Source organism: Cydia amplana, chromosome Z (assembly GCF_948474715.1).
Source record: "Cydia amplana chromosome Z, ilCydAmpl1.1, whole genome shotgun sequence".
NCBI classification, from domain to species: domain Eukaryota; kingdom Metazoa; phylum Arthropoda; class Insecta; order Lepidoptera; family Tortricidae; genus Cydia; species Cydia amplana.
The window spans coordinates 13,474,259-13,495,950 of NC_086096.1; the positions used below are offsets into that span (position 1 = coordinate 13,474,259).

Sequence of the window (21,692 nt, forward strand, 5' to 3'; positions counted from 1 at the left end):
GTCGAAATTTTCCATTTACAAGTTAATAAATGTTTTCCATTTACAAGTTGCTAATTAACTATAATTTGTTTTAATTAGTTTCCTTTATTCTAAGGGCCACTTGCACCATTTCACTAACCCGGGGTTAAACGGTTAAAGTGTTAACCAAGTGCAAAATTGTACTGGAAACCATAGTAACTCCAGGTTTAACCGGTTAACCCCGGGTTAGTGGAATGGTGCAAGTGGCACTAAGTACAATTTTAAACAAATCCTAGTAATCTTTGGGACTATTTGTAAACTTTCCGGAGCGTGACTTTACTTTTAAAAGCAACCTTTACTTTAGACATCGTGTTTAACGCAGAGTTGTTGTCAAGCGAGCGATAAATTCAAAGCAAGATTTGTTTGTTTATAGTATACCTGTAGGGCTTGGAGCGCGGCACCCTCCCCTGCTTGACGATGGTCTCGTACACGTGCCGCACGTAGGGCAGGTCCTCCGGGTGGTAGAGCTCCAGCACGTCGTGGCCCGTCACGTCCTGCGGCAGGTAGCCCAGCAGCGGCACCGCCTCGTTGGCGATGTACTCCACGTTCCCGTTGGCCACGTGACGCATCACGAATGGTACCACGTCTTTAATCACCTCATTCGGACCTGGGAAGGATGAGGAGGTTCAACTAATATAATTCTATAAAATATCCTAAGTAGGTACATTCGTGAGCAATCACTAGAGCTCACTTTGATATGAAGTGCCAGATTCTCTCTGTCTATGTTTGAAATGAGACAGTCCTTTGACAAACTATAATATATGCACTGCCTTTTGTCCTTTGTTTCGTCTTGGCGAGGCACGGCCATGCCCCCAGATAAGTAGGTACTCAAGTGAAATGCCCCTCTATAGTTCCGTTTTTTTAGCATTAGAAATAAGGTAAACAATCTTGATGTGTCTTTTAATTGAAAAACACATTTTAAAAATAAGTTACGGCAAATATGTAACAATTATGAATCTAATACAATCATTTATATTCTTCTGCTTTCATAAGTAATAGTTTTTGATTTTTAAAAAGCGTTTCTCAATTAAAAGACATGTCAAGATCGCTTACCTTCTTGCAAGTTCTTACTATTGCTAAAAAAAATTAACTATAGACAGGCGAATAATAACAAATTAGCACTTACTATTATACGCCGAGAACAACGGCGTAGCTTGTATGACCAAGTAAATGACGGGTCCCTTTTCTTCGTAGACATCTTTGAATGACAGCTTCAGCAGAAACGGTGTGAAGGCGACGCTTCGGTTCTTGACGCTGAACCCCGTGGCCAAGGCCCTGTACCTTCTGATGCGACAGAACATGGTCGACACGGAGTTTCCTGGCGATTGAACTGAGTAAGGACAAGGGGATACGTTTGAACTACATACCTCTCCCCTAAGCAAGTAACAACAATTACTACGTTAAATCCATTCTGGTACCTACAGATAAGCAACGAACGAGTGCACGAAGCAGAAATCTACTATAAATACGTATACCCGAAGCTGGACTCGGAAACCGTTTTATTTTTCAAACCGGTTTCGTTCATTCACCCGGGAACGAAAAGGATTTCGTTTCCGTTTGCGGTTACCGGTTAAAGAACTGTTCTATTGTGACACTGATTTATGCCATATCCGTTCGCCTTCCGTTTTCGTGGAACGAATTTAACCGGTTAAATTGTAAATATCGAAGCGAGATAGAACGAATAAGTATTGCTATCTCTTTCATGTAAGACAACGAATTTAACCGAGAGTCTCCGAAAGCCGGCAGTAACCGGTATTATATTCCTTGCGAACCATAAAATTCCGTTCCCTCTTCTTACCGGTTAGGAGGGAGAACGTAATTTTTTAGTTCGCGTTCCATCAATTAACCGGTTTTTTAATGAACGAAATAATATAACGGTTTTGGAACGATATTAACAGGTATTTCAATACCGGTTCCGAGCCCTGACCCGAAGCTTTCCGAGGACTTTAGATTTTTTTCTATCCAAAACCATATTTAAATCATGCTTTTATTACAGACTACATTTTTTTCCCATACATGTATGCCATATATCATTCGTTTCTAATGATCCCAAACACGATGTGACTAACATTTTATGTTACGGGTTTCCAATAGCAAGACCAGTTCCAAGTTAGCATGTTATTGCGTTGTCACCGAATTAATGGAAGAACACCAAATCTCAGAATCGAAAAGCTGAAAGTTATACGAAGTTAATTTCAAAGGTTTCAACACTTTCAAGTGTAAAAACGGAAACTGCTTTGTGCTAAGTGCGCCCTTATAAATCTTATAATCCTATATGTTCCATCAAAAACACAGTCGAAAAAGTTGACGCAGTTACGAAAGTTCAGCTTCTAAATTAATCTGACGCTTGTCATAATTTCTTTTAAATTAAGTTTGTTTTAAGTACCTACATTGTTTCATTATTCGCGAGCGACCCTTGCTTTTAAGCTAGCACTACCATCGTTCGCTGCTTATTAGTCTTATTACAGTTATTAGGTACACTATTATTTAGTTCCATTAGCTATTAGAGTATCTGTCATTAAATTTGGCCATGCATGATCTTGATTGGTGGTTGACTGGTAAGAATGCCTTTTGGTATTAAGTCCGCCATTTGTACATAATTGTATATCTTTGTGCAATAAAGTTTAAATAAATAAAATAACTAGCAATTACCTGCATTTTGCATACAATTTATTTCCTTCGGAACCGTCAGCCCGTCGGTGATTTTCGACGCGAAAGTATTGTGATCCTGCGCAAGACGACATCACCGTTAATGTTTAAGTAAAAATGTCCAGAGGATTTTAATTCGAGAATGTAACACATCGAACTGCAAAATAGTTGATATATTTCCTTGATATCACCAACACCAGTTATCACAAAAGCCATGCTGTGCACATTGTGTGATCCAATAGTAAACTATTAGAGATGCTAAATTTGGAGTTACTCGAGCGTCGTAGAGATCGTTGGTTTCGTAAGATTAGATTTTATTATAGTTCGTTTATTTTAGCATTAGAAATAAGGTAAACAATCTTGATGTGTCTTTTAATTGAAAAACACATTTTAAAAATAAGTTACGGTAAATATGTAACAATTATGAATCTAATACGATCTTTTATAGTCTTCTGCTTTCATAAGTAATAGATTTTAAAAAAGTGTTTTTATTAAAAGACATGTCAAAATCGCTTACCTTCTTTCAAGTTCTTTCTAATGCTAAAAAAACGAACTATAGATGATAGGAAGAATAAAAAGTTTTACAATAATGTTTCATTTTGCAGTTGTCAGGGAGCGTCTAAAGATTTTAAAAATTGGTGGGGGTCGTCGGCGAGCAGTTAAAAAATCGTTAAGTAGATTGTGAATTTTATCATTTTGGTCCAAGTTAATGCTATAATTGTGCTATTACTTAATCTGAAAATGATTTGTACGCAAATCCTTAATATGACGATTACAAGTTGGAAACCCGATTTTCATATTGTCACCGTCAGATTAAAAAAATGCAGACAAATAATTGTCAGATTAAGTTTTAGCACAATTATAGCATTAACTTGGATCAAATCAAATCCACAATCTACTTAACGATTTTTTTAACTGGCCACCAACCCCTTATCAACCAGCACACCAACATAGGTGCTAAAAGTGGTTAAAGTAGATCTCCGCGAGTAGTAAGAAATCACTCTTAACTTAATCTGACACGCTCAAGTAACTACAAAAAACTCCTCTCTTGGTATGGTAGGGTACTACCATAGTAAATTGGGATCGGCTGATATAAAACTAAATTCATTGAGTCAGCAAAGTCAATTGTAAAAAAGCATAATTTAGTTAAGAGAGACTGTATCAACAACCATCACTATTTAAAGCGTAGGTACGAGCATTACACAGCAATCATGTCGTAGATATCGAACCTAAAAAGCAGTGCCTGAAACTTGTGTACCGACTTATAGCGCAGGAATTCTGGAAAAAATATATGGAAAACTTGGCATAATAAATGGAAGACTTTTTTTTTCAAATGGTACATGTAAATTACATTTTAGTCCGAAGTTATTTTTTATCAACTCTTCAATCGTTTGCGCCTGTAATGGCTTTCTATCACTTTCATATTAAGTATTGCCACAGAAAGACATTAGCGTTTCGTTCGCTACGGCGCAAACGATTGGCATCCTGGCTAGGCCCCTTGATGTTAAAATTGAAATTTTCTGAGGTGATATTTAGGGCTTAAACTTGTTTTATGCAGAGCGGTCAGGTCACGTCATCGGCACGGGTCCAAAATCATGTCGTTTAAAAAGCAACTGTATCGTGAAAGGCTTTTGCGAATCTTGGTCGTACAGTCGCAGTTCGAAGGCCGCAAAAATATGTGACACGCTCTTATGGCTCTACAAATAAGATCGAGTCAGATATTTTTGCGGCCTTCGTTGTGTAACATATTATTGCTGGTGACTGTACGTGTACTATGCTATATTTAATTTGTTTGTAAAAAATATTTATCGGAATAGGTATACGTCAAAACCCAAATAACATTTAACCATAATAAGCATTACATTCTGACATAAAAAAATAAACTATATCTATACGCAGCGTTAAAAGCGATGCGTTTGCCGCAGGCCATTTTACATCACATAATCTAATGACCATGTACATTATTTACGCTTACGCGATAAGCGCATTCTAATTTTTAGGGTTCCGTAGTCAACTAGGAACCCTAATAATTTCAATCATACATGGCGACAGAACGGTAAAATAAAAACTACAAAAAATTATTATTATTTATTTTATTTTTTCGCTTACACTCTTTGCTCTCACTAGCACAATCTGAGGGCCTACCACGAAATCTAAATTTCCTTATCTACCTCTCTATCGCTCTTGCAGGTTCTTGAGATAAAGAGGCAGATAACGAAATTTCAATTTTCGCGTTACCCGCTGAAAGTTTTTTTTATATTTAATTTAATTAATTGCAGTAATACCCCTTATTGAAAAAGTCTTCCATTAATTATGCCGTAATTTTAGCTAATTATCTTGCATTATTAGTGATTCACTATGAAAATGCTATGAAAAAATATATTCTATCTTATATTTTCTAGTCTAATATGTAGTTGAATAAAACAAGTGTGAGTAGTAAACACTCACCAAAGGGTGTACGAAGTCTATAAAGGACCTCCCTATCCACATGTCCTTGGGAAAGCCGAGCGTTACCGTCAGCGTTGACGACATGTACAGGACCACGCCGTCTTGCATCGATATGACGCACGAAAACCCCTCCTTAAGAAAAAACGTCGACAACGTCATAAGTACACGTTTCACAACTTAATTTCTAATTTTAGGCGCCCTCTAAGGATTCTTATACCAAGTCGGCATCACGCTTCTGACGTACAGCGCGTCATCGACTTTCGTTTTATGCGTATGCTGAAAGACCTCTAGCAGGAAAACAGCGTTAAAAAATTACTTTTTTTAACGCTGTTTTGCTATTTTTAAGCAATAAGAAATTTATTGTAGGTTGTAAGAAAAGTTGAAAATAGAAATCAGTGTTACCCACACCCAACAATCTAATAGCCTACCGTTTAGTTTGCGATAGGTTAATACTCACAGAAGAAACAGGTTTACTCGTGGGAGTGTGCGTGGAGGGCTGGGGCATGGAGCATTTGTCCAGCTGAAAACTCAAATCACGTAAGTCTCACAATATAAATAATCAGTCTTTACCGTTGTTCATTCAAAATTGTATACACAGTCCAACATAACTTTATTCTGTACCTTGCTCCTGATTTGAGTTGTAGTTATGAACCAAGTGGAATCGTAAGTCATTTTAAATACTTATATTATTAATAGGACATGGGAACCCAATGCCAGCTGCTTTAATATTGATACTTTTAGTCATAAAAAGAAATCATAAGAATGTAGCGCTACTTACATAATACTTATCAGAAGGTAAACTATTTAAAGAGAGTGTAGTAAGAGAAAGTAGACCGGGACATGAACATTCAATAAAGGAGGCTCACGTTTTCAGCAGTATCGGCCTTGGTTAACTCCAGGCATCTCTGGAATCCATTTTGTGCCTGCTCAGTCGCTGGCGGAGATGAAGCTATGTAACAAAAAAATTACAACCGGAAAGATAGCAGGAATAGATTTATGACAAAGCATATTATAAGAATCTGAAAAAAATACCTGCTAGTAACTATATATACACTTTAAGTAAAAACTACGAAGCTAAATTCTTGTATTTGTACAAGTTATAGCAATAGGTGAACATAAAAGAAGATACGTACCACCCCTCTCCGATTTACGGATACATACCTTCGTTATGCTGTGTCTAATACTGTCTAAGTTTGGATCAAGTGAATGAGTATTGAGCCGTGTATATATGCGTATATTATGAAGTGATCAAGATTGGGTCAGGTAGTGCAATTGATTTCATCGGAGAAGGTATGAGTATGGATTTAAATATTCGTTAGCACAATACTCATTGATTGATTACTAATATTTATGGGGTGTCGTTGTATAGAAAATGGTCTTACTATTTAATATGAATACGATAATCTCAGAAGCTAGTACCTACGACAGTAAAACTATAAAAATCTGATGTACTTAGTATGCATTCTGATTTTTTCAAATAGGTTAGTAACGGCCTAAAAGGACAAATTAACCTGCGGGTATACTATATATATGTCATATATGTTAATCGTCATTTGAAAAAAAAAGCAACCGTTCAGGTTCTAAAAAAGGGTAAATTCAATGAAGTGCCTGAAATGCGTGAAATAAGTATACATGTCTTTCGGTATTTTTATAGAATTTCATTATTAATTCTCAAAGTGACCTATGATATGCTTTTACCGAATGTCCTGGCATAATAATAATAAATTACAATAAAATTGCACTACCGATTCCCATCATTGAAATAAGACGCAATATAAGGGTAAAGGAATGAAAGAATGCATCTTTCGTGACGCCACATCCTATAGTGTCCCTGTAATGATTAATAGTTTTAGATAATTTACGTTCTCATTAACCATAGTCGTATGAATAAATAAGTTAAACAAGTTGAAAACGCCAAAAGTAGGGCACTAAAAATTAAAATAAATAGAAAATAAAGGTCTACTTGCAAAAATTAACGTTTATCATACTAATATACTCCAATTTTATTTCAGTCTCAGGATTTGTCATAACCATAACCACATACTTAGTGATGATCAACAGCCAGCCTATTATGGATAGCTTTATCCATCTTTATCCACGTGATAAAATAACTGTCACTGTTTAACACCGTGGGAAAGAAAGTGACGGACACCGTTTTATCACGCTGTCACGTAGACAAGAACGACCATCATATCCGTACAGGTCACTAATAGCCACTTTAACGACAGTATGTTTAAGAAGTCCAAGCCAGAGTTATTTGCAGATTACCTAGTTGATCCAGTAAATTTGTCGAATTTTGTAACGTGGCTCTTCTGTTTCAATTCCGGTAATTCTGATTTTTTGCAGACTTATTTATGATGTTGGCCCAATTAATAATCCAAGTTTGAGACCTCGAGCGGCGAACGCAACTTAGTCAAAAATAGAAAAAAACCGCGAAAATTTCGGTTTTCTTTTAGATTTGGGCGATTATAACCCTGAAAGACTAGTTTTTGATAGTAACTTTTCAGGGCGTTTATAAAGCGGAGTAAATTTTTTGAGGTTCCCGTTTGTGCAAAATTAATGAAAAACTTAATTAATTAGTTAATAAAATCACTTATTTTTAATGCTAATACTAATGTGGTTCAATTTTATATGCTTTCATTCTCTAGGATCATGAAAAATATCTGCATATGGTTTCATAACATCCCCCTTTATTATGTATTAGATATGATGAAGCAATTGCGTTATAATGAATTAATATAACTGCTACAAAATGAATATCTAACTTTATTTGCGGTTTTACGATATGGATACAAATCAATGTTACGAATTAGGCATTTACCTATTAAACGATAATTAATAGGAAATAATCTCACATAAATCGGTCTATTTCCAAAGTTTATATTTTTGACGAAAATATACATATGGATAAACAAGTACTCAATTTAAAAAATAACCGAATGTCAGAACCATCAAAACAATATTTGTCCTTACCAGGGGCCGATTGCATAACAAACAACAACTAATATTACAAGCAAGCTAATATTACATTATTTAATAAGTGAAATTAGAAAAGGAGTTCCGCTTGTAATATTAGTTGTAGTTTGTTATGCAATCGGCCCCAGACAAGGGCCGGCTATAACAGAAAAAAAAACCGGCCAAGTGCGAGTCGGACTCGCGCACGGAGGGTTCCGCACCATCAACAAAAAATAGAGCAAAACAAGCAAAAAAAACGGTCACCCATCCAAGTACTGACCCCGCCCGACGCGACGTTGCTTAACTTCGGTCAAAAATCACGTTTGTTGTATGGGAGCCCCACTTAAATCTTTATTTTATACTGTTTTTAGTATTTGTTGTTATAGCGGCCAACAGAAATACATCATCTGTGAAAATTTCAACTGTCTAGCTATCACGGTTCGTGAGATACAGCCTGGTGACAGACGGACGGACGGACGGACGGACGGACAGCGGAGTCTTAGTAATAGGGTCCCGTTTTTACCCTTTGGGTACGGAACCCTAAAAACAAATGTCACTCACCATCTTCAAGTGCTTCATCGACCTCTGTGACGGGGGCAGGATTAGGGATTCTAAATTCCACATCAGCTGGGATCTGGAGAAGTTCTGTCTGGTCCTGCAGCTTCTTTTTCTTTCCTTCTTTATCTTTTGTTCTTTTATCTGGTTGTTGACTGTTTAAAGTTTTGCTGCAAAGTAAACGGTCGCTTTATCTTGTATTTATCTTTTTACTATATTCTATTAGCGACCCACCCCGGCTTCGCACGGGTTATACATAACCTTAATAAATTATACACCTAAACCTTCCTCAAGAATCACTCTGTTGATATCACAAAACCGCATGAAAATCCGTTCAGTAGTTTCGAGTTTATCGCGAACATACATACACACAAACAGACAGACGCGGCTGGGGACTTTGTTTTATAAAGTGTAGTGATAGTGATATAAATGCGTGTGTCCTTACTGACTGACCGCCGAAACTATATAATATGTATCGTAATTATAAAGTTGAACTTTGCACACCAAATTACATTTAAAAGTTGAAAATTCAGTCTCTTAACTTTTTTTTTAAACTTAGGTATAAATATTTATTGTTTCTTAGATGTAATTTTACAGTCTTCATCAATAAAAAAAATATTCGCAAGTGTGTTGAAAAACATTATATGTAAGGAGGTATAAAATTTGTAAATTCGTATCTTAAAAATTTGATTCCTGTTGGCTCTTGTTAACAATTTTGCGCATACCTCCCTTGCACAATACACTATAAACATTTGTGCATTTCCGGTAGGTACCTATTGTCCTCACCACTCGCTTCATAAACCATCAGAAGACATAAGTATATCAAACTTGTCTGTAAGGTACCTGTAAGTATAAGGAGTCCTACTAACCTGCTGCCAGACGTGGATTTCTTCCCGCCATATCCACTGCTGCCACTTGAATTGCTTCCAGAGCGTGCTGACTTGGAGCTGTGACTGTAAGTCAACACATGAGTATTATCAACAATATGGCGTATCAATACCATATCGCAAAAAATGGCCCAAGAACACGGAGAAATCGCTATTGCTTAGTAGTGCGCTAAAGATACAATTTTAGATACAGTCAGCATTAGAAGTACCTAGCTAAGCTGGGGGAGATGTTCAAAATTTCACACGTTCTATTTTCTTAACAATAAATTAAGATTTTCTTTAAGTTTATCGCAACTTATACATAAGTTCGTTGCCGTTAGTACCACCTATAATTCGTGTCGTGTAGGTACTAGTAACATGTGTGTCTAATCTAAACACACTTCATCCTGGGAAATTCGCTATTCAAATAGTGACTTTGATGTTCATTGAAAATTACAACACACATCGGGGCTAGTGGTAAAAATTACCAGAGACAAAGAGAACCTAACAAAATTTTTAATATGATGCGCCTCAGAAACTTTGAATTCCAGGGTGCATAGACAAGATGCCAATCGTTAAAGTAGCGAACGAAACGCAACTGTCTCTGTCGCACTAATATGGAAGAGTGATAGAGAGAGATAATTACGCTACGCTACGGAGCGTGAACGAATGGCATCTTGTCTACGTACGCTGATGGGTATAACTAACTAGAGAAAATAATATTTCGCTTTGCTATCAGCATTGAAACTAAATATAAAATTACCACGGCAGATGTAATGTACAGTCAACATACAGGGTGTCCCAAGAAGTAGTGATATACTGAAGCTGGGAGGTAGAGGACCTAGAGGGCTATCTTAATCACCCCCATGTATGTTCCGCGATTTTTCGTATTTTCGGAGTTATGATTTTTTTTAATTTTTCACATATCGCCGAGTACGATGAGATTTTTATTTATGGTGACGTGAATTATTGCGGTAGATGCTTGATTTTTTTTGTGTGCTACGCTGATAGATAGGCCAATTCAGTGTGGTAACATCTAGCGGTAACATAAGCGAAGATCTAACGATAGTAAATGTTACCACACTGAATTGGCCTATCTATCAGCGTAGCACACAAAAAAAATCAAGCATCTACCGCAATAATTCACGTCACCATAAATAAAAATCTCATCGTACTCGACGATAGGTGAAAAATTAAAAAAAATCATAACTCCGAAAATACGAAAAATTGCGGAACATACATGCGGGTGATTCAGATAGCCCTCTAGGTCCTCTACCTCCCAGCTTCAGTATATCACTACTTCTTGGGACACCCTGTATATTGCAAGTTGCAACACACCTTTCTTACCATAGGAAGAATATATATGATATGTTGCGATATATTTGGTATTTGATGTTAACTGTACAAAATCACAGGTTTCTACATTTAGACACTTAAGTAGCTTTCTTCCGCGTAAGTAATACACGTAAAGTGTCATTCAATAGAACTTGCTAACTATGTAAACAAAAGTTACTAGTAAATTGACATTTAGTGTCAATTTTAGTATGGCGGTTTGTTTACATTGTTAGCAAGTTCTATTGAATGACATTTTAGTAATATACTTTCATAACTACACCCTAACGTGTTGAATTTCATAAAATCCTTTCGTATGGAGCAACTTTTGAAGAACATGTTACAAATAACAATGTTTAGTCATGTTACAAGTAACGCACAGTGCGTTGTCCGTCCATTATGTAAGGAACTATTTGATAAAAATGTATAAGGCTTACTATATATTGTAAAGGATTAACCACGTGATGTATCATTCGCGTAAGCAAAACGTGCAAAGCCATGCGAGCTGGGACTTGGTTCTATTGAATGCCACCAGCAGATACCGATGACGGGGCGTCTTGTGACGTAACAGACGGATCGTATTTAGAGCCGCTCTCCCTGCGCCGATGCGCACCGCAAACCACTTCAAGTTTTACTTTAATATTCAGTCCATCCATAGTAGTTGAAAAATAAGTAATAACACAATAATAAGCGTAAACGTCAATAACCTTAAGCAAAACAGACATATGCCGCACATCATTTTCGATTGTATTTTTCATCAGTCAGCACAGATAAGGGTCAAATCCTTTCCACCCAATTTTGCATAAAATCCTTTCTTTGAAGTATGTAGATCTGTTTGATATATTTAAATTGCACAATTAAATGTACTAACCACATAAGACGCATGATCTGTCTGTAACTGACGATTCACGACAACCAACGAAGTCAAACATCGTAAACAAGCAACAACGGTTGCACTCCGGGAGTGCCGATAGAAGTGAAAACTCACCTCACTATGTTACCGACGCCCGGTAACACGATACATACGTTTAGCGGAGGTATTCTATTTATTTTTATATATTATTATCATTCTCAAATAAGATCACACTTTTTCATTGACATGTTTATTTACATACATCGTCCGTCCGTCATTTACAGACAACGTCAAATTTTTAGTCTTGAAAAGGAGTCCGCAACATAAATGTCAAATAACATTGAGTTTTCTTTATTGATTTAAATGCCATCTAAATTATGAATGGCCACCTTACGCACCTTACGCCCCTTACGGTCACGTGATAGCCTTACGCTGTCTCGAGTTTATAATTTTTTCCCCACCTCAAAAAGTGCCCAGGGGCCTTATTCGACATGCCACTTTTGACGTCGCATGTTGAAGTTCATTTGAATCTGAACAATCATGGGTTGTCGAATAGGTAAAGATCATTATCTGTCAGTGAATCTCATGTAAACAAATCATTTCATCGCTAGACTTGTTTGTCTATTGGTATGGCCGCCATGTTTGGATTTATGACATTTAAAAGGGGATTCTATGGCATAGAGTAAACTGCATTTCTATTTTCTATAGTTTTTTGATTCCTCTACTCGACGCAAGATGGAGTTAACAGTCAAATTTCGATCTTGGCGTTATAAAAATAAACCGCAAGAACATGACATGCAGTTGCGTTGGTGTAGATCTATCATGAAAACGAATATATGACAATTGTCCAGAATTAAAAAAAACTTGACAATAAACATACAGCAATACATATACCACTAAATGTCAAAAAGAAAACAGATTTAGTATAATTACTAGGTAACAAATTATATATAAAGTTTAAATTTTAAACCAATCGTCGTGGGTCCTAACCCCGGCTCTTAGCAATGAACTTCTTGTAACTTGTGTGAAAAATATCATTTGATATTACACCAATTACTTTATGGTGAAGTAAAATATCATGAGTCATGAGGAAGACGGAGTAGCCAGTAGCCACAATAAGCTATATTTTTGTCCTCTGGGTTAGATGGCAGTGAAATAGGGAGAGATAGTGAAGAATGCGGCAAAATAAGCATTTATTGTGTTGTTAGTAGTTAGTAGACTAGTTTTTTTTTCTAAAAATGAAAATTGACGCAACAGCAAGCTCATAGCCCCCTATGAGCCAGTCTATTAGGTGCAGGCTTAAGGGCTAATCCCGGGGGAAGCGGAGCGTCGGCGACTAGCTGGTGCATCTGCTTATTAACCTCTTCTCACTTTTACCTCAGGTCCTTTGATTAATAAATTAAGGTAAAATTCGTAAGAACTAGTGCCTGTGTCATATTCTAAATTGGACGCTATGCCTAATTAGTTGTTATAAATTAAATAAAATAATTATTTATTTAATTAAATTTATAACAACGCAACGTGGGGTTATTCATGATGAATTTTAATGGCTTATATAAGACAGCGGTCGTATATTGCCTTAGAAATTTGGATTTTGTCAGGTTGAATGAACAGCAAACTGGAGACATTGAGATTAATTTTAAACTTATTATTTTAGGTGTTCGTAAGAAATAAGGTATTGACAGACATTGACGGAAAATCGCGAAAACCCGGCCAGGTGCGTCGGACCACGCAAAACGGAGGAGGATTCCATACTTACTTCTTCTACCATGTATCCATATGCCAAAATAGCAACAAAAAAGCCGAACAAAAATACCGTTTCTTCGCAGCACTAGATTTCAGTCCTTTTTTTAGAAAAGTAATATGTTTAGGTACATAATATATATATATGTAAGTAATTTTGTTATGTGAAACTTATATGTTGTGTTACGAGACTTACGAGTAGGTAACTTTAAACTTTAACAGCCTAACAGATCCCAATAAGGCCTAGTTTACCCTCTGGGTTGGAAGGTCAGATGGCAGTTGCTTTCGGAAAAACTAGTGCCTACGTCAATCCTTGGGATTAATTGTCAAGAGAACAATAGGTTCTCATGATCCGTGGCAAAATCGAGATAACGCGAGGAAGAATAACTTTGTCACAAGAATATTTGGCCAAATATAAATCCTTATTTTAATACTCTCGTGTATTTGACCTACCTAGTCGTATTTTGCCACCTAGTAGCCTCGAATTGGTTGTTATATGTGGCTTTCCATAAATTAAGGGTCCTTATGCTTCAATAAGGACGTTTTCATGGGGTCCCGTTGTTTCCCATAAAGTTTTAAGTCATAATGTATTGTTTGTCATATTATCATTACTCATAAAACTGAAACCGTTAACATTTCAAGATTTTAGTTAGGTTATCCTATAGATAGGTTAGGTTAGGTTAGATTTGTTTTATGGCAATCCTGAAAAGTGACGCGTTTCTGAACTAAATGAATTATGACTAACGAAAATTCGAGCAAACAATACATTATGGCTTAAAACTATTTGGGAAACAATAGAGACCCCGTTTTCATCTGAAGTTGCAATAGAAATTGAAAAAGCCACATTTTTTCAAGCTTTTACTTAGTTTTATCTGTCCCGTTGGTTGTCTGTCTGTTCCAATGTGGTTCCAATCAAATCATGCAAATTAAATCCCAACAAAAACATAAATGTGAAATGAGAGCCAAGTTCAATATTGAGAATACGTGTCGTTGTTGACTCGCCGACAAAAGAATTGAGATCTATATGGGTGCCAAGTTCTGTGCTGTGTAGAAAATCCTGAAATTATAAAGGATTTGTCTTGGCTAGTTTTTAACAACAAACCAAATTTTTGAAAAACTAACAGAAAAATATATATTACCTATATGCCTATACGTAAAAACTAGCCAAGACAAATCCTTTATAATTTCAGGATTTTCTACACAGCACAGAACTTGGCACCCATATAGATCTCAATTCTTTTGTCGGCGAGTCAACAACGACACATATTCTCAATATTGAACTTGGCTCTCATTTCACATTTATGTTTTTGTTGAGATATCATTACTTTTTGTACAGAAATTACTATAGTATTCATCATGAAAGCAGTTTGCCTAAGCTGAAAAGGAGACCCTCGCTAACGCGCGGTTAATTGTCAAAAAGTGTATACGCCTTATAGTCTACTTTCATTCCAAATATCAAGTTTCTAAGTAATCTAGAAGTGGGTTAGGTTTTTGGTTTATAAGTATGTTTTTTTTCCATCGATATATCAATAATTTCCAGTTTTCAGATTTTTCCCTCTATATGCACCTAATATTCTACCTTGATGCCAAATATCAAGTTTCTAAGTCATCTAGAAGTGGGTTAGGTTTTTGGTCTATAAGTATTAATTATTTTTTTTCCATCGAAATATCAATAATTTCCAGTTTTCACATTTTTCCTTCTATATGCACCTAATAGTCTACCTTGCCAAATATCAAGTTTCTAAGTAATCTAGAAGTGGGTTAGGTTTTTGGTCTATAAGTATTAATAATTTTTTTTCCATCAAAATATCAATCATTTCCAATTTTCACATTTTTCCTTCTATATACACCTAATAGTCTACCTTGATGCCAAATTTCAAGTTTCTAGGTCACCTGGAAGTGGGTTAGGTTTTTGATCTATATGTCAGGCAGTCACAAAAATGCCGGTTTTTAAACGTTAATTTATCAATAACTGTTTGAGCTATGTTTATGAAATAGTGTATTTTGAACAAGCTAAGGGACTTGAATACATGTGCCAAATTTCATGTGTGTAGGTTAAGTAGGTTTCAAGTTGTGAAGGGGTCAAAAGTAGCTCGAAATGGTTCGTGTAATATTACACACGGTTGCTGCGTCGCCAGTTCCTTTTTCTTTGAACTTGGCTGGACACGCTACCGCGTGTCTAGATTTGACCCACTTCTCGGGTGTTCAATGAAGCTGAAAATTTACATAAGTACATAATATGTAATATGGGTGACAATACAATATTTTTATGGTTACCATCGAGTTGATCTGATGGTGATGATACAGACAGTGGTCTTTTAAGTCTTTTTAACTTTGTGATAAAACAACGCAACTTAATTATATTTGAAAATATTTAAAGAAAAATACAGTCAGAAATTAGAAATATTGTTATCTAACCTCTCTATCACTCTTGCATATTCGAGAGATAAAGAGGCAAATAGCTGAGTTTCGATTTTCGCACTTCCCGATAGGCCCCTTTGTAAACAAACCGCCTTGATGTGTCTATGTCAAATTATTAATTGTCTGTGAAAACTTGTTAAAAAAAGTTTAAAGCAAAGGCGTAGGCAAAGTGTAGTATAATATGTATATAGCTGGTCAACCAAATCTTGTCAGTAAAAAAAGGCACGAAATTCAAATCTTCCATGGGACGATATCCCTTCGCGCCTACATTTTTCAAAATTGCCGACTTTTTCTACTGTCAAGATCTGGTTGACCAAGTATACCTATATAGCGCTGGCGGTACACCGAGAAATTCGGTAAAATGCTGCAAATGATGTTAAAGGTATGAAAATCGGTACGATTGATCTTTAGAACATTTGAAACAATTTGACCCGAAGCACCAACAAATAAAAAAAAAACGACGATGACGTCATCTTTTTTTGTAAGGAATAAAAAAATATTGTTTAAAAACCTATCGTGTTTGGTATTAAACGAAAGGGCTTTCTGAGCCGATTCCAAACATATATCACATCATTACATTTCAGTAATTTTTTTTTAATTATAATATAAATAATTTTCAAAACATACCAATTAAGTTTGGGATTCTCCAGATACAATACGGTAAAATTTTTTTTGTAAAATATACCTCTAATCTTTTACCTAATATCCTCATATCTAACCCTAATAAAGCAATTTTGAAATTATATACATTTAGGTTTTTTTTATTTTTCAATTTTACATAGTGTGATCTATGAATCTCTCAATTAAATATTTAAAAATAAAGCATAAAATTAATATATAACGGTTTTTTTCAGAAAGTCGCTTATATCTCGGAATCTATAAGTCGTAGTAAAAATTGTCTATGTAATAATTAAGAAAGAATTAACCGAAAAAACTCACCTTTAACGTCCCCCCTTTCCCGAGTTCTCCACCCCCCACTCATCAGAACTTTTTCTTACTTAAAGCTTAGATATTACCAAAGGAACATGTAATAGTATTTTATGCAACTGTTGTTTAAGAGAGGTCAAAAAAGGCGAGTGGCGTGAGTAACAATAACAACAAACAACAACCGAAAATTGTTAATAAAGACGCCACTAGTATTTTTTGACTCGGTTAAACAACGTTGCATACAATACTTTTTCTACGACCAAGCACTTACTTTGAAATGCAATGAAATAATAATAAAAATGGATGATGATGATTGTTTCATGTCCTAATGTGATAGGTTGTTCAGTGCGTGGGTTTCTTAAGGGGAACGAAAATTTTATTATTTTTGCGCTACGACGCACGGTTTAGGAGATACAGCCCTATAAATATTTTTCTTCCTCTTTTTTCTTTTTTTTTTCTTTTTTTGTGTTTTTTAAATCTTACTTAGGGATTTCTTAAAGGGGAACGAAAATTTGATTATTTTTGCGCTACGACGCACGGTTTAGGAGATACAGCATTATAAAGTTTTTTTGTTTTTTTTTTTAATCTCTTTTTTGTGTTTTTTTTTTAAATATTAATTAGGGTTTCTTACAGAGGAATGAAAATTTTAATATTTTTGCGCTACGACGCACGGTTTAGGAGATACAACCCTATAAAAAAAAAATTCTTTATTTTTTTTTGTTTTTCGTGTTTTCTAAATATTACTTAGGAGTTTCAAAGGGGAACGAAAATTTGATTATTTTTGTGCTACGACGCACGGTTTAGGAGATACAGCCCTATAAATATGAAAATAATCGTACCATTAACCAAAACATGTCTATGGTTTACTCATCTGTCAGAAATGACAATTAAAATTAGGTTGGAAACAATGTATTCCATACAATATTTTTTAAATGGTGATTACACGAAGTATCGTAGAAGTGCCAAAAAGATACTGCGTGTATGCACAAATATTTTTTTGGGGAATAGACTAAAGACTTGTGTTGATAACTATAAGTTAGGGGTTTAAAGGTGTGTGCACGACCCTTTAAATGACAAATAAAAGTACGGGAGTAGAAAAAGCAAGTTTCAATACTCTTATTTTACCCGAATGACATTATTACTCGTATTGAGTAATTCGGCAGGGCTATTATTACACTTTGTAAAATTGAAAAATTAAAAAAAAAACCTAAATGTAAATAATTTCAAAATTGCTTTATTAGGGTTAGATATGAGGATATTAGGGATAATTTGAGGTATATTTTACAAAAAAAAAATTATGGTATTGTATCTGGAGAAGCCCAAACTTGGTATGTTTTGAAAACTATTTTTATTATAATTTAAACAAAATGACTGAAATGTAACTATGTGATATATTTTTAGCATTGGCTCAGAAAGCCCTTTCGTTTAATACCATACACGATAGGTTTCTAAACATTTTTTTTTTATTTCATACAAAAAAACATGACGTCATAACTCCTCTCGTTTTTTTTTATTTGTTGGCGCTTCGGGTCAAATTGTTTCAAATGTCCTAAAGATCAATCGTACCGATTTTCAGACCTTTAACACCATTTGCAGCATTTTACTGATTTTCGCGGTGTACCGTCAGCGCTAGAAGTGGGCAGCAAAGAGTAGTATAATATATAGGACAGTCGGCAGTCAACGTTTGTTCCTAATAAATATAACATTGATGAATCAAGGCGGTTTGTTTAAAGAGGGCCTGCCGCGAAACCAATTTCGTTATCTGCCACCATTAAATTTCGCTCGTATATGCAAGAGTGATAGAGAGGCAGATAACGAAATTTCCCCCACCCCCCTTTGGATGGTTCTTGTTTGAGTTATAATGTCACTGTATTGAGGACTCAACCTTTCCATTTTTAAAGTGTTTTTATATCGACATGACACTGGCTACTGTAGTAAATGCCAAAAAAGAAAAAAAAACGCTGTCATAGTAACGAAAATAATAAACACGTCAATCGAAATAAACAACGTAATATCCAAGAAAAATTTGCAAAATAGTATATGATAAATATGTAAAACATCATTAATTATCGAATTAAGATTACATACAACTTTGTGTAAAAAAAATTGAGGCAATTATACAGCCCGATTATACGGGTTACATTTTGAAAAAGATGATTATCTTGGAAAGAAGAGTAAATATACATAGGTGAACATAATGGTGAACAAAGGTATAGTAAAATAGGTAGGGACATAATTCAGGGTTTGCTTGTCTGGTCCACGCATGCTGTACCTATCACGACCACGGCACGGCCGTCTCCTGCTAACTTTTCGCTATAATAGTAAAATCATAGGTCTAATACCTATGATTTTAATATTATAGCGAACAATATTTCATGTTCATGATCTCGAATTTAAGACTTTAGCTTAGATTTATGGCGTGCGGCCTAGCGCGCGTTGCCTCTATGAGGAGCTGTCAAAGCGCTTTATATCTGTATGCTTTTGATGATGCGGATCAGCATTCTTATCCAGCGGGGCAAGCGGCCAGCCTGCAGAAGGGCACCCTACCGCACTTGGTAGGTCACTACACTCACTACCAGGATTTAGGGCTAATAATTTATTTATAAGTTTTTAATACCTTTAAACGAGCAATTCTTGTATATCTATTTATTTATTTATATGTATAATATATTTCGGGGATCTCGGGAACGGCTCTAAACGGATTTAGATGAAATTTGCTATATGGAGGTTTACGGGGGCGCAAAATCGATCTAGCTAGGTTTTATCTCTGGGAAAACGCGAATTTTTGGGTTATTATATGTTTCCAGAGCAAAACTCGGTCTCCCAGACATTAAGTTTTTAATTTAAGTGTTTTTATCATGTTTCATATTTAAACTTACAGATGTGAATCACCAGCAGAGTTTTTGGAGAGGTGTGGTTTTCTTATTTCCTGTTACCAACCTGAAACACCATACCTACCTAAATATCAGAAAATAATAAAGTGAAGAAAATTAAATAAAGTTGAATGCTTAAAAACTTTAATGTTTTATTAAAATTAAACGAAAAAAAATGTGTAAACTGAAATAGATCAAATTTTTTTTATTTGTAGTTGAATAACATATATGTATTTAATCTCCTTTAATTAAAAATCATCTCTGAGTAGATACATATTAAACAATAGGTACTTTTAGGTCTTGGTAGTAATGTTAGGTCTTATGACCTACTGTATTTGACTATATTACTTACCAAGACCGGAGCCTGACCTGTCAGTCACCAACTATTTTGATGCTCTTTGTAGGTAGCATCAAAATAGTTGGTGACTGACAAAGTTACCAAGTTACTAAGGTAGTAGGTACCTATATAGTAGGTAGCAGTAGCGCAATATTTAGTCAAAATATTTTGACTAATTTAGATTATTTTTATGCCAAAAAAGTAATACAAGCTATTCATGTTCCACTTAGTAATAAAATACGGACTTTTCTGAATATGTGGTTTACGAAATGTGTTAAGGTACAACTTGTGGTTTATAAACGTGGTTTAGAAATAGGCAGCTTGAGTTGAGAGAGGTGATGAGTAAATTGTTTCATTTTTTTACAATTTTGAGCGTTTATAGGAGAATGTGTGGAGCAAGCATTATTTGACGTGTAGGTGTGGGTTCAACAAAAAGATCGCTTGTCAATAAGGCATTCTTGCTGTTAAAATTCAATTATTAATAGCCTTTATCGACCATCAGCAATGTAGTCCCTTTTTGATTGATGGAAATTGTCACGTAAGTTCCACTACTCGCCGCCGCATCGCCTACAGCGCATTCGTTAGTCTATCGCTCACAAGATGTCATTAATTCATGTAAACTTACGTACTGAAAAAAAAAAGTTTTACTCTTTGCTATAAATTACCCTTTCGCACGTCAAAAACTCCAAGATGGAGCCGAAGGTCATAGAGAAAAAAGTCTACATTTGGAATCATTACTTGTCAAAATTTGACATTAGCAATCCACAGTTAGGTGACAACCAAACCAAACCATTATAAACCTTAAAGTAATAATAAAACAAAGTTGTTTTTTGTTAAATTATTGTTTGTACCAAATGAACTTCAGCACTTGATGAACTTCAAATGAACTTCAACAGTTGAATTTCAAATGACGCGAAATTTGACAGTTGCACATGTCGAATAGGGGCCCAGCGCCGCTAAAGAAGTTTTCACTTCAAAAAATACTTTACCTTCGCCTAGACTGACTGTTGCTGCAGCTGTTAGAATAAGCTGAATCCGAAACCTTGGCATTGTTCTCGGAGTCATCGAGGTTGTCCATAATAAGTTCGGTTGTGTATCTGCCGACAAAATAATACAAACATTAAATACGTCCGGAGAGAACAATGGCAATTTAGAATTAATGGGGTTGCCGAGTAGGTAGTACCTAACCGCCAAAACAGCGGTTACTGGTACAGATCTGGCGAGTATTTACCAGCGGAATGCATCTATTTTTCCCAATAACTACATATAAGTATGGGTAATACATATTACAAGTATTTTCTAGCGCCCTAATCTAGGTTGGTCTCTAAGAAATGTTTCATCCTGGATAGAAATGGAATGGTGTCGTGTCCATAATACATCAACATTTTTAAAATCAAAATTGCCGAAAATCAAAATTCCAAAATATACCTATAAATGTTAATTAAAAGGTCGTTAATTAAAAAGTTAGGGAAGGTATCCTAAGACCATTTTCGGGTTGCAGCACTGGATCTTGTATCAGTCAGATTGTATCAGATCTTGCATTTAAAAAATCCACCCTGTATAGCTAAGTAACCGTGTTAAAATAAAGCAGAGCTCCAAAAACACATGTCTTTATGACGTAGGGCCGGCATTCAATACTCTCTCGGTCCAGTTGGTCACGTTGTCCTGACACATCGCACGCGACCTGCGACCTTTGTATACGGCGGCGCGCCGTG

At 35.5% G+C, this 21,692-nt stretch overlaps 1 protein-coding gene across 1 annotated transcript in view; it reads right to left on the minus strand.

Moving 5' to 3' along the window:
* Positions 1–21,692, minus strand: part of LOC134661196 (period circadian protein) — a 46,246-nt gene that overhangs the window by 19,914 nt on the left and 4,640 nt on the right. The window contains exons 2-10 of the mRNA XM_063517165.1: positions 20,967–21,074; positions 9,495–9,578; positions 8,632–8,795; positions 5,982–6,064; positions 5,573–5,635; positions 5,116–5,247; positions 2,671–2,746; positions 1,145–1,348; positions 397–625 (exon numbers count right to left, since the gene is read on the minus strand). Of these exons, the coding sequence (XP_063373235.1) occupies positions 397–625; positions 1,145–1,348; positions 2,671–2,746; positions 5,116–5,247; positions 5,573–5,635; positions 5,982–6,064; positions 8,632–8,795; positions 9,495–9,578; positions 20,967–21,055 (1,124 nt within the window). The 5' untranslated portion in view covers positions 21,056–21,074. The remainder of the gene's footprint in view (positions 1–396; positions 626–1,144; positions 1,349–2,670; positions 2,747–5,115; positions 5,248–5,572; positions 5,636–5,981; positions 6,065–8,631; positions 8,796–9,494; positions 9,579–20,966; positions 21,075–21,692) is intronic.